This window comes from Ooceraea biroi, chromosome 9 (genome assembly GCF_003672135.1).
Source record: "Ooceraea biroi isolate clonal line C1 chromosome 9, Obir_v5.4, whole genome shotgun sequence".
NCBI classification, from domain to species: Eukaryota; Metazoa; Arthropoda; class Insecta; order Hymenoptera; family Formicidae; genus Ooceraea; species Ooceraea biroi.
Genome location: NC_039514.1, coordinates 7,400,263 through 7,413,753, shown reverse-complemented (window position 1 = coordinate 7,413,753; position 13,491 = coordinate 7,400,263). Strand labels below are relative to the sequence as shown.

Here is a 13,491-nt window from a genome sequence, read left to right as displayed (position 1 = left end):
TGAAATGCAAATACTTTCGACTCCCGGTGCCAAAAGTATATGCCTGATAAAATAACAATATTATGACGAATGTGCAAGGACCCGATTACATATTTTATATATGTTATATTAATATATATGTATATTAATATATACACGTGTGCTTGTAATCGATTACATGAGCATTACAACAAAATGCAATCTCACACGTAAAATCTGTTTGTCCATTAATTCCATCCGCGCAATAATGAACCTGTTGCTCGTGCTTGCCGTCGTAAGCTTTTTATTAAAACCCGATTATGTTACGATTATGTGACGTTATACAAATATCACGTAAATTGCTTTGAAATTTAATTCCACACCGAGAATTTTTAACTCGATTCAATTTAACAGAGATTTAACGGGGAAACGTAGTCTTTATAAAATATACGTAATTGTAATTTGGAATCATTAATACACACACACACAAGCGTTTATATTATAATAAATTAATAACATGCAATGTTCATCAAAATACTTTGAAAAAACAAAATATATCTGATATTTCTTTTACCAAACGTTCAATATTCTTTTTATTTAACGGACGTGTGCAAGATGCATGTGCGACCGTTAAGTACACATCGGCTAGAACTCTAGGGCTAGGAACAGAGCAGTGGATTTATTTTCGTCCATGATTGCGCCAGTCGACTGTGGGAAGTCTTACGATGTAATAAAGAAGACATTATGGTCCTGGCGGGTCATCTGCATGGACACAAAATCGGTGCCCAATTTCGGAGCCCCGACTTTTCATCTCGGCAGATGGATTAATAAGACAAAGATTCACGTGTGAACAATTAGAATTGATTCGTCCTTTTTTCGCAGTAATAAGGAATCATCACGAGCATTTATCGTGATCACCATCAATCGTGCCCCTTTGTATATTAAAACAGACAATTACATGCTGTTATGTTGACTATTAAGAAGAGCAATGCCCTCCCGCGTTATAACGCAATAATTATTATTACAACCACTGTTCGGATGGCTTAATTGTAATAGTCGCAGCGCGGGAAATCATTGTTATAAAATATTGTTGTAAAGTAATACACGCTATTGCAGAAACAGTGCAGAATTTTCACCTCGCCTCTGTAGAAACGGACCGGTTTCAAATGGAAATGCGAACGCTTGACGTAAATGTTGACGTGTGCTCATTAACACACATTTCGCCATGAAAAAGGAGAAGTTCTTCTTTCTCATGACACGCTTTGGGAAAAGCGAAATTCCGGCGAACGTACGTTGTTGGCGTATTTTATTAAAAGAAGAGACATTCTCGCAAAGAAGCTGTCTTACGCTGGAAAAAGAAATTGTTTTATTATCTTAAGCTTCTATTACGTATGATATATTCTTTTATTATCATAATTTACGATTCTCTACGTTAGTAATTGGTGAGCGTCATCACTAAACATCACTGGTCCATTTGTTGCAGCAATCCACGTGCATCGCGGAACCAGGCGGAAAAACAGCGCCGCGATAATCTCAACACGAACATATCGACGATGGCGGCCCTCGTGCCGACCGTCGCCGGAAGTTCAAGAAGAATGGACAAGATATCGGTCCTGAGGCTAGCCGCCGCTTTCCTGAGGACGCAATACAGTAAGTCGACCTCACTGGAACACCTCTCGTGTCGCGAAATCTTTTCTTGCTATGGTGCAGGGTGTCCCATGGGAAGTTGCTGAAACTAATCAGCTGTCATTTTTAAACGTATGCAGTTATTGAAAAAACAAAAATTGCGTTGGAAAGAGGAAAGTCTGCAGTTTTTAATGGGTATAAATAAAATTTAGCAAAATGTTTGTATATCAGTTTATTTTATTAATGAAAAATATGCTAATAATCAAGTAAGCTAATGATAAATATTTTCAAAGTGTGCACCATCTGAATTTGTACAAAAATCAATTCTTTTACGAAAACTTGTGAAAACTTTTTCTAACATGTCGTCTTTAATGTTGCTGACGACCTTTTTAATAGCTACTACTAAATCTGACACTGTTTCTGCATTTCCGGCATAACAATGGTCCTTAATGTATCCCCAAAGAAAGAAGTCACATGGATTTAAATCCGGCGAGTACGGTGGCCATTCTAGCCCCCCCCCCCTGGGCAAATTTGGGGTATCCCAGACCGATGACTCGATTGCCATAAACTTTATCGATTGTTTCGAAGACCTCCTGGGTTCGATGTGGTGTCGCTCCATCCTGCATGAAATGAAATCCTCCTGACCAGGCCTCTTTTTTTTGCATGAGGGAAGAATTGTGTTTCGAGAAGCTGCTTGTAACTTTCACCAGTGACTGTTGGTTCGAAGAATTGCAGATAAATTCCTTTTACCGAGATCGCAGCCCATGCTGTTATTTTTCGTGGATGTAAAGATTTAGCCAGGGAAACGTTGGGATTTTCCGACCCCCAAAATCTATAATTTTGTTTATTAACATAACCATTTAGCCAGAAATGTGCTTCGTCCGTGTAAATTATCAATTTTGCATCAAGTTCTCCATCTTCAAACATTCCATTTATCGTCTTGCAGAATTCCACACGTTTCGTCATAGCGCGTTTGGTTAGCAATTGATGCGATGTTATTTTATAGGGATGCATTTTCAGGAAATGTTTCAAAATCCTGTGTAACGTTGTTTTGGATATTTCAAGAGCTTGGGCAGCTTTCGGAATGGAAGAATTTGGATTCTCTTCAAAATACTTCTTAATATCTTCAATGTTTTCTTCTGCAGCTACAAACACAGAAGGACCTGGCAGATCATGTCTACGGTCTTGGATAGTTCCATACTGCATAAAATTATCGATAATTCTGATAAAAATAACACAAAACATTATTTTAATGCAGATTTATTGCCAAAAAATGGAGTGACGTAACGCATACGTTTAAAGAAATAATAAATTCTAACCTTTTCAGCGTGTTTTCGCTCTTAACTTTATGTGTTCCGTATTTAGTACGAAACCCCCTGTAAGCATTGCTATAAACTTTTCCTGTGGAAAAGAAGCACTCGACAAGATAAATCTTTTCTTCCGTCGTCAGATTACTCATTTTGACGCGCACGGACTTGCAACCAGAATAAAACTGCGGACACTCAAATGAACGACCGTTAACCGTAAGACCCTTTCTGAAGTCATGGAGGGAAGAACCAATCGTTTACTTTCAGCAACTTCCCATGGGACACCCTGTACATTTTCTTTTTCTTGATTTAGTACATTTTCACCCTTGTTGCTATTACTATATTATTATCATAATAGATATACACTCTGCCATATTGCTACATTATTAAAAGTGTTAAATAACAGCGTTACTCTTCCATCACTCTTTATCGCGATTCAGTTCTCAAGCGAGAAAAATAGATTTGTGTCTGGCGCACTGACGTCGCTAAATTCAGAGTTGATGGTTCCATTCGTATCGATCACGATACGCCGATTGCACAGGTGTGTGGGGAAAGTGTTAACTCATGTGTCTACGCGTTGCTTACAGCACTCGGACGTACCAACTACTTCCCTCCGCAGCTCAATGACTTCGACCTGGAGCAATATTTCGTCGACGTGAGTATACAGTATACCTGTTTTCTCACACAGATCGATCTCGAGACGATTCTATTGTACTTGAGACTCGCTTTTTCCAACAGCATCTAGTCGGCAGCGGAGGGTTCTTCCTCGTCGTCACCAGGAAGGGGAAGATCGTCTACGTTAGTCGACAAGTGGAGCAGCACCTCGGTCATGTCCAGGTGGGTGTCTTAATTATGCAGCTATTATAACGATCTCTCTATCAATAGAAGAGTGTTGGGCGATTCTTTCGCCCTCGTAGCTTCCTTTGTCGAGAAGCTTCTTATTTTAAGCGTAATTAATTGCTCGAGAGATGGTACCGATGACGCCTCGTCGTTCTCTCTCGTTGAATAGAGAGAAATTTATCGCTCCAATGCGTGTGCGAAGTGTCGAATCGTCGTTAATTAAAAATATTGCAGTCGCTGTTCTAATTACGTTACATATTTCTGTTGCGCAATTTTATATTGAATTCGCTCGTCACTATATAATCGCATTGCGCCCGAGCTTCTTCTCGGGAATCTCTGTTCTCGATAATTGGCTCCCGCTGAAGATGCGGATCCTATATCGATGAGAAAACTCGCGGAGCAGCCTTTTCACGTCGTTTATTCAATCTTTTCGTCACATCGCTGCATTTTTCTCACGCCACGACGAGCAGAATTCGCGCTTCGCGGTAAAAACGCGCTTGAAACATTTCCGTCGCGGAAATATTCTATTAACGTAAGTCACTCGTCCGGAATTTCCGTCTCTTTCACGCGGCGGTCTTTCTTATATTTTGCATTATTCTTTTTATTTACGTCGCGTTGCGAGACACGCGGCCGCGCGATGCTCTCGCGCCGGCGTCAGAGGGTAAGAAGGGGCAAGAGGTGGTTGGTAGCGATCTCGCATCCCGCGGCTGCAGCTGCAGCTGCACCCCGACCTACCCTGCTCGCGCGGAGTTAGGAATTATCGATCAAATGAACGCGTGCAGGGCAAATACGCTCCTATGGCAACCGCGCACAAGCACCCTCCGCTCCTTTCCGCTCGCAAGGAAACGATGAAACGACCTGCCGATACCCCGCGAATTTCCATTTTCCGTGTTTCCACGCAGGGAATTATTTCGCGAAAGTTCCCCGCAAATTTTCCGCCAGATGGAAAGCCGAATGCCGAGCGAAGTGCCTCGTGACGAACGCGCTTCCGGTATCATCAGAGTTTACCGAGTCCACGTGTCGCTTCTTGCTCAATCCGGCCGCGATCATCTCGGGGGAACATCAAATGTCAAATTATGCAACGCGAAGCTGAGGAGTTTCGACGACGTTGCTGAATTATTCTGAATGGCGAAAAGCGCGTTCTTGCGCTTTAGCTGCACGAGCGCGCGCGAATTGTGAGAATTTTATTTGAAGTTTTATTTGAAGTTTTATTTGAAGAATTAGTCTCTCGTATTTTTAAACGCGCCACGCTCTGGTGGTGGACGTGATCGCTGCGTCATCCTTACTGAGGAACTTAAACGTATCAGCAATTAAAAAATATCATTTGATATTAATATCGACTCTCTTCTGGCAGAATTAGATCGGTCATTAATTGGACCGTGACCACCTAGCGCTCGTGCGCCTCGTGCATTCGTGCTGCTCGCGTTTTGGGGGAGGAAACGAGCGGAAACTCCACGTCGTAAAGTACACCGAGGTCCGGTTTAGCGCGAGGAATGCGAATTTGTCAGACGAAACGAGGTGTATGATTGCGGGGATCGTTACGCAAAACGGAGCGTGTGATTAACGCGGATTCCAGAGAGGATTCGAGCCCGATGAAGTAACGGACGTCGCAGGGGAGCATAGCGCGCAGCCCGCTCATGCATAAGTCTGGCGATAAAATCGAGCCAGCTAACTGTCCGCGTGGATATTAAAGCGCACATTGTTAGCGCGAACAATTAGCTCCGGAAGTACAATGCATAACGAGATACTCGCGCGGCAATATGATCCGACGAGGTCAGCGTGCCGGTTTTTCCGGATGGTCGGGGACCTGCTTGTAATTATGCACGTGACACTTTGACTGCTGCACTAATTTTATCTCTTTAGAATTTTGTATCTGTCGCCGGCGATTTCCAGCGTCTCCTCGAAAAGCAAATTGACGCATAATGTATTTTTTTATTTTATTCGGAGGTACAATTATTAATAACACTTGGAAGAGATGAAATTGGTAAGGAGAAGAATAGAACTTTTTTTTGTCAAAAGGATTCCTTAAATGCCAAGCTTGTCTATGTAAGTCCGTAGAAGGAGACCAACTTCTCGCAATATCTTATTTGAAGTTCGCGTATTCGAATACCATCGCTCTTCCGGTCGCGAAGATTTCCGACTTTGCTTGAAAGAAGCGCGACTGTCGTTCGACTTGCGTTCGCCGTGTATCATCGCTTCCTACCCCTATCCTGCTTTACGAGGGGTAAAGCTCCCCTCATGTTGTTACGAGGAAACAGCGAGCAGAGCGGACTCCGTAACAAGGAGGATAAAGTGTAAAAAAATATATGTGTGTCCATGATATCGATCGCGCCCGTTCTCGCTCGCGCTCCAGATTCAGGCGTAACGATAATTCGCCACTCCACCCTAACGAACCGACTCTTCAGAGCCGACCGAGTCTCCTCTTGCCCTCTTGCTCTTCTCCCTCTTCTGCTCTTCCTCTGGTTCCGTGCGTGTAAGGGTTGCCAGAACGACGAGCAGCGACGAACGCAGGGAGAAGGACGGGAGGACGAGAGGTGGAGGGTCCGAGAAGAAGGTTGACGTGGAGGAGGAGGAGGAGGAGGAAAAGGGTAGACGGGATGGAAGTTGTTTGCGAGCGCGGGTTCGCCTTCGTTTTTTAAGAAGGCACTCACAATCTGGCGGTATTGTTCTCAAGGAGAAACCTCCTGCCGCGAAAACGACTACCGTCGCCGACGTGGTGCACCGTCGTCCTCGTCCTCATCGTCATTGTCGTTGACGTATTGTGACGTGATTCGCTGTGCGGAGGATGCTGTAGGGCCAGGCGAAGTAGTAGACGGCTCTTCAGGAGGAGGCAGTGAGTAGGAACTTCGGCCAACGCAGCACCCAAGTATTCAAGCCTGGAGAACAAAGGTGCATGAACGCGCGGAAAATTGACCGGCACCGCCCGCCGATCGTTTCCTGTCGGTCCTCAGAAATCGACGAGCACTGATTTCCGACCGCTGCAGCCGTGTAATCGAGCTAATCGAGTGCCACGAAGTTTGTTCCACGGAAGTGTTATACAATGCAACGGTGCTGAAAGCGGCTGGGAAGCAGGCAGCGTCGATCATCCCCTCGGGCAAACATCATCATCATTTATTATCTGACTTGAGATTAAATCGAAATTAAATCAAATTACAAGCGGTAGATTAATTGGTGATTAAGATGAAAGCTGAGGAGTTGGGAGTACAATTTTTCACGTCGCTCGTTTCCCCGACTTCTCTCTCACGACTCTCGTTCGGAGAAAACTAACTAATGTCTTCCGCTACACGGTGGAGGCATTATTGCACAACTGCAATAACATTAATGTCCGAATGTGCAAATACACGTAGTCGCCAGCAGTCGTCCAGTCGGCGACGGCAGCTTCGGACTTCGAAATTGCGATCTCGAAACTTGGGAATTTGTTGCAGAGCGAGCTGCTGGGTGAGACGCTGTACAAGTTCGTTCCTAAGCGCGAGCGCAGAAGGCTCGCGAGGAGACTGACGCCCGACGGCATGAAGCCGATTTACCCGTCGTCGGAGACGGTTGGAGACGACGTCCAAGCGGAGTCCGAGCAGATCCACGATAGAACAGGCTCGTCCGAGGAGGAGGACGAGGCGGCCGATTCGAGGACGACCGAGGAGGGGATCAGCGAGATACCCAAGCCGTTCCGCGATCAGCGGCGGTTCTTCCAGATCCGCTTGTCGCAGCGCACCGTCTCGAAGCGTGAGCAGAAGCAGTACGAGCGTTTCGACGTCTCGGGGGTGCTCCGGCTGGCCGACTCCTGCAAGAACGAAGACTCCAAGCATCGGGGTGAGTCCTGCTTTCCATCCTCTGAATCCTCCATCATCATCTCGAAAGTTTAATCGCGCCGTGGGCGTTGCAAATATTTGCGCTTTTGCCCTCCCACATTTAAATTTAGACCCTCGTCGTCCGCGTCGTCTGCGGCGACGTAGATGTGCGCGCAGTCGGGAACATCTGGTGATTTTGTACCTTTCAGCTTCGCCTCTTGGATATAGATTTGATGGAAAACATGCGGGGAAAGCATGCATTGCCGCCTCCGTTTAGAGACGCGAATTCTGATGATTTTCTTCCTTTGGCAGAGAGTACCACCAACGACATCGTCTTCGCCGGCGTGGTGACCGTACCGAAAAAACGATCCATCACCGAGCTGTCGATATTGGACGCCAATAAGAGCGAGTACGTGACGCGGCATCTGCTCGACGGGCATATCATCTACTGTGATCACAGGGTGTCGATGGTCGCCGGGTACATGTCGGAGGAGGTGACGGGTGCGAACGCGTTCAAGTTTATGCACAAGGACGACTACAAGTGGACGATACTCGGCCTACGGCAAAGTGAAGTATTCGTATTTGTGCCTTTAACGCTGAAATCCTTTGCGCGTGAACGGAGATCGGGTGTAATCGATACATCAGTAGGAGTCTAAAATCAGAGTTTGCATAAACGATAATATTGAATCGCTGTTAAAGCAATGTCACGTATTTTTGTCTCATTTTATATTCGATATTTCAGCTGATCGAATTGACTTGCGCGCGTATGTCACGCTTGATATGATTTTAACATTCAAATTAATAAAGTTACGTTACATGTTACCATCGATACATCGCGTCGTTTAGCATTTACGACACCTACGCGCTCCCTCACGCTACAATTTCCGTAATCAATCGTAATTTGAGCTCGATAAAACGTAAAGTTACCGCGCGGCCATTCAGAGACCGACGCGGATGGAATTTTACCTGCAATTACTGACGATTCATTATGCATGTGCAGTGTACGATCATTCCGAACCGTACGGCATGTCGTGCTACAGATTGCTCACGAAGACCGGAACCTACATTTTCCTGCGAACGAACGGCTATTTGGAGTACGATAAGGATACGCAAAAGATGATATCCTTCGTGTGCATCAACACTTTGATATCGTAAGTATGATAAATCGTATGCACACGGAAGGCGGACGATAAAAGAATTTTAACGAAAGTTCGGAGAATTGGAAAATTTTAATAATATATTTAAATTATTTAATTATATTGAAAAGTCACAGAAATCAGTTTACCTTCGTTTTTATATACCTTCATGCTGTTCTGCCCTTTTCTGTTTGTACCGTGTCCATCCAGTCGTAATATATGGACAGCTAAATCTTAGTTGTGACACCTAGTTTAGTTTAGAAATTTATAGCTACGGCAGCAAACACAGATTTAGCAAATCGATTGGCTACGGTAGGAAAATAAAAATATTTTTTCCCGTGATCGAGAAAAGATCATTCTTTCGTTGCTCTCGGAGTCAAGCTTGAACTTCGGACGTGATGTTACACCGCCCCACGGCTTATAACCGTAACGGAATTTTCTGTGCAGGGAGAAGGAGGGCATCAAATTACTGAAAGAAATGAAAGACCGATACTCTAGTATGAGCGAAACTAACAGCCTCTTCCTTCAGGATGTCGAAGAGGTCAGCTCGCCGGACTCCTCACCGGTAAGTCATCCTACACCCCCGCGAAGAAGTCCAAGCAAAAAACAGTCCGTGTCAAAGAAGTTATTCCAATTGCATTCTGAACTTTAGGGCGTCCCGAGCCCGTCATCCTCCAAGTCGGACAGCGAGGATTACTCGAGGATACTGGAACACCGGATCGCCTTCTTGATCAACGGCATATCCTCGCCGGTGATCTCGAAGGAGTGCTACTCGCAAGTGCCGGACGTGCAGTACACGAAGACTGTCCCATTGCCTGGCATCCCGCCGAGCCCCACGCAGCGCAGCAGGACCTGCGACAACGGCAAGGGCAACCACTACAACCGTTACCTCCAAGAGAAGGAGCACCACATGCAGGTGAAGCAAGAGCCCAAGTACATGAGCGAGAAGCTGCTCAGCCCCGACGGCGCGAGCCAGGGCTCGATGTCGGACCCGGAGGACGTGAAGCCGCCGAGCGGGGCCCTGCTGAGGTCCGACGACGTGAACGTCGTCGGCCACAGCGGGCGCAACAACAACATCCAGGGTGCGACCTACGTGCAGTCGACGGTGCTGGTCGCGCGCAAGCCCGGCACGAAGTCGCGCAGATCTCACAGTTACACCGCGTGCCTGGACACCGCTCGGCACGCGAGCAGGATGCCGTCGGGCATCCTGTACGGTGGCGTCGCGGGCGGCATCAAGGTGGAGCCCGACGTCGACAGGTTTAGCTGCAAGCGGTCGTCGATGCTGCAGTACTTCGGCGACGACGACGGCGCCGTTGGGATCGGTGGTATGCGCGAGCAGTGGCCGCTGAAGAGGATATCCAGCGAGGAAGACCTGCAGACGATGCAGACGAAGAAGAGACTCGGCGAGCCGTACGCCTCGACGAGCGCGGCTGACGAGTGCCGGGACTACGCCGGTCCCTTCCCAGTGGCACTCTCGGTCTCGAGCTCGTTCAACGATCTACGCAACGGCACCGACGCGCAGCAATTGCCGACGACGGAATCGGCCGGGGTAGGCCCGTCCGACGCCAGCAGTTATCAGCAGCTGATGGAGACGCCCGCCACGACGTCACCCGCAGTCGCGAATCCGGAGCTCGGCGTGCTGCTGGAACTAAAAGACGACCTGCTGCTGAGCTCAGACCTGGAGGCAAATCCAGGTATCCCAGTGAAAATTGTGCGAACCTTCATCATCAGTTTTATTGTCTAAGTAAAGCTCGATATTGAACGCCGATATCACACGCGCGTGGAATTAATTTGTTAAAAAATTTCATTAAAATTTCTGGCATTTTTTCTCACGCTGTTGCGATTTATCGGTTGCAACAGTGCCCCGCGAATCGCTCGCGCTGCGCGATATCTCTAACAAGCGGTTTTCTTTCCGTCTGCCTGCAGAGCTTATGATGAAGATATTCGACACCTTCAATCATGGATCCACAACGAACTTCGACGGTAGGTTGACGTCTTATCTCTCACCGGGTATCAGCAAAGTGCATTAGTCGTGTTAACACTGTGACTTACGTCATTCCAGATAATCCCGTCAAAGCAAACGTACAGCAACTGGTACCCGACGAAGTAAGTAGCGATGATAAGTGTGCTTTATCGTTTTACGTAAGTAACCGAGAGCGTTTCGAGAAACGCTCGGTGTGTGTGTGTGTGTGTGAGAGAGAGAGAGAGAGAGATATATTTATTGTACTGGGTACATGCCCTTAAGTACAAATAGGAACAAAAAAACAGAGTAAGCCCATACAGAATTTTCAGTTAATACAAATCATCTCGTGATAACAAGTTAATACAAAAATTTACGCTGCCCTTAAGTACAAATAAAAACAAAAATGGATAAACTCATACAGAATTTTCAGTTAGTACAAATCATCTCGTGATAACAAGTTAATACAAAATTTACGTTGCATAATATGCACTAGAAGAACATTAATTATAATTAATGGACGGAGAGCTCCAAGAGATGATTATACAAGGCACGTTTAAAAATCGGCACCGAGGTTGAGCCACGCAGGGACGAGAGAGAGAGAGAGAGAGAGAGAGAGAGAGAGAGAGAGAGAGAGAGAGAGAGAGAGAGAATCTCCAGTCCCGGCGTGAGCTAAATTATGCAATGCGCTTTTACAGCAACAGGTTAATGACGAGATAAGGCGCACGTATCACCAGCTGGCGAACAACATGGCGTTGTGCGAGTCCCAGATCAACGTGCTGGCGCGCGACTTCGAGAATCCGGCCCTCTGCGCCCAGAGGAAGGACTTGTCGCAGATACAAGTACGTAATCTTCAGCCGAAGAAATGACACACACAGACACACGCGAGATTACCACCTATCCATTATCTTTCCAGGCGGAGCACAACATTCAGAAGCAGATGCTCAGGACGTTGCAGCAAGACCACCGCAAGATGCAGGTGAAGAAGCAGAACATCGAAGTGTGAACGCTGTGACGATAGGGTCTCATGGAGCTTCGCAGATCACTTCCGAGAGGTCGAGCGCGGGCTTAGAAATAGAGAATGCTATCGCTGTGCGCGCTATAACGAGTAAGAAACGAAAACTCGAGCTTTAAACATTATTTTATTATTTTCGAGAAAGAAAAAGAGAAGCTAGAAAAGCTGAAGGTATGTATTCGCGGCGTACGTGCAATGTGTGCGTGATATCTCGCGTTTCGTGTCGTGGGACTTTCTTGTTTCCGTGTTAACGATCGATCGGTCGCGCTTCGAGGAAATCTGCGTCCCGAGCGGGACGAAGAACCGTCGTCGTCAGCCCCAGCTGTGCGCAGCGATGGAAACTTGCGATCGACACGGGCGATCTGCGAACGTGCGGAAGCGCCGGACGGCCCGCCTGCGACGTTGACCAGTAATTGAACCGAAGCAGTCTGCTTCGTGCGTTTGCTTTGGCGTCTCCGAGCGCAAGTGGAGGAAACGCGATTGGAGGATCGGAGAAGAGACTCGCGCTGAACCAGCGTTCAGCTGGTTGGTTGGCTCGAATGGTTGGTGACGCGCATAAATATCTTCTTCGGTCCCCTCATTTTTTTTCCTCGACTTCGCGCGACCAAGGCGGATTCTGTTAAAAACGCGCCACGTTTTGTTACCTGAGACTACTACGCAGAGACCGTGTTGGCAAGCGGTCGGAGTTACGAAGTAACGGTTGCTCCTCGGAATTGCAGATTACCTGCGACGACTGAGTGTTACGCAGTTGACAATTTTAAAGGTTTACAATAATGAACTTTTTTGTATCTATAGCATATATACATACATACATACATACATACATATATATATATATATTATATTCGATTTTAACGCGGCACAGAGATTCGGTGCGGCACCTTCCTCGCAACTAATTCACTTGCTCGCCAATTATGTCCGGCCGAGCTTAAACTACCTCTGCGATTAACGCAAGTATCGGATGGACGGACAAGACCAGATTCTCGATTTCTATTCGGTTGTTGCAAGTTGTCTCATCAACCTTTCCCCCTAAGCGGTTCCTGCAACGAGAATTTAAGGCACAAACTTTGAGCTGCAAGAAATCGATCAGTCGATTTCTTATGATTGAAATTTTCTAGCTCTCCAGCTCTCGTTGTGGAACCTCGTCTTACGGCGTCACAGATTAGTAACATAATACTCAGGATGTGCTATTTATCTTTTTTTGTTATTAATCAGGCGAATCAATCGACGACAAGTGCGAAGTCGCGGGGAAACGATTCGGCGATTTTCAGCTCGCACGAGGTTCCAATTCATCCCGATTATGCCGCGTGATTTTTATTGTATTTGTAACGTCCACGTGGACGTGGGATGCGAGATGCTTAGAGAATGTCTATGGGGTTGCCACGCACCTACACATACACACGCACATATACATACGTACTACACATACACGATACGTGTGGGATGGGATTTAATTTTACAACTGCATGTACCTGACCTCCACTTAAATGCTCTGTAACGCTTGTGAGTTAAGAATTCAATTTACGTTGTTAAGAAAATGACAAGAAATATAAATCTTTTCAGTCTCACTAATAATAGATTCTTTTTATTTGGCCACCCGTTTTTTTTCCCCGCCGCATTAATTAATTCTGTACGCGATTCCGCCGTGTGCCTCTCGAAGCGTCGCGGTTTTTTTCTGTGGTAACCCTAAGAGTATCTCTAGATTCTCTAACGTTGGTCTCGCGTTGGAACGCAGCGGAGAGCCGCGAGAATATATTTTTAACGTCGCAAAAAGCGCACAAAAGATGTTAAAAGTGTAACGAGATATAAGATCGAATATTTATGTAAATAGCATATTAAAAACGGAGGCAATTGGGGCGTGTTG

At 46.3% G+C, this 13,491-nt stretch overlaps 1 protein-coding gene across 2 annotated transcripts in view; it reads left to right on the top strand.

The window, feature by feature from the left end:
* LOC105279025 overlaps positions 1-13,202 on the top strand; it is a 78,451-nt gene extending 65,249 nt beyond the window's left edge. For both annotated transcript variants that reach the window (XM_011338552.3, XM_011338551.3), the window contains 12 exons: positions 1,442-1,608; positions 3,479-3,546; positions 3,630-3,728; positions 7,157-7,538; positions 7,829-8,083; positions 8,517-8,667; positions 9,100-9,217; positions 9,305-10,346; positions 10,579-10,635; positions 10,715-10,758; positions 11,311-11,454; positions 11,529-13,202. In XM_011338552.3, the coding sequence (XP_011336854.1) occupies positions 1,442-1,608; positions 3,479-3,546; positions 3,630-3,728; positions 7,157-7,538; positions 7,829-8,083; positions 8,517-8,667; positions 9,100-9,217; positions 9,305-10,346; positions 10,579-10,635; positions 10,715-10,758; positions 11,311-11,454; positions 11,529-11,618 (2,617 nt within the window). In that variant the 3' untranslated portion in view covers positions 11,619-13,202. The remainder of the gene's footprint in view (positions 1-1,441; positions 1,609-3,478; positions 3,547-3,629; positions 3,729-7,156; positions 7,539-7,828; positions 8,084-8,516; positions 8,668-9,099; positions 9,218-9,304; positions 10,347-10,578; positions 10,636-10,714; positions 10,759-11,310; positions 11,455-11,528) is intronic.
* The last annotated feature ends 289 nt before the right edge of the window (positions 13,203-13,491 follow it).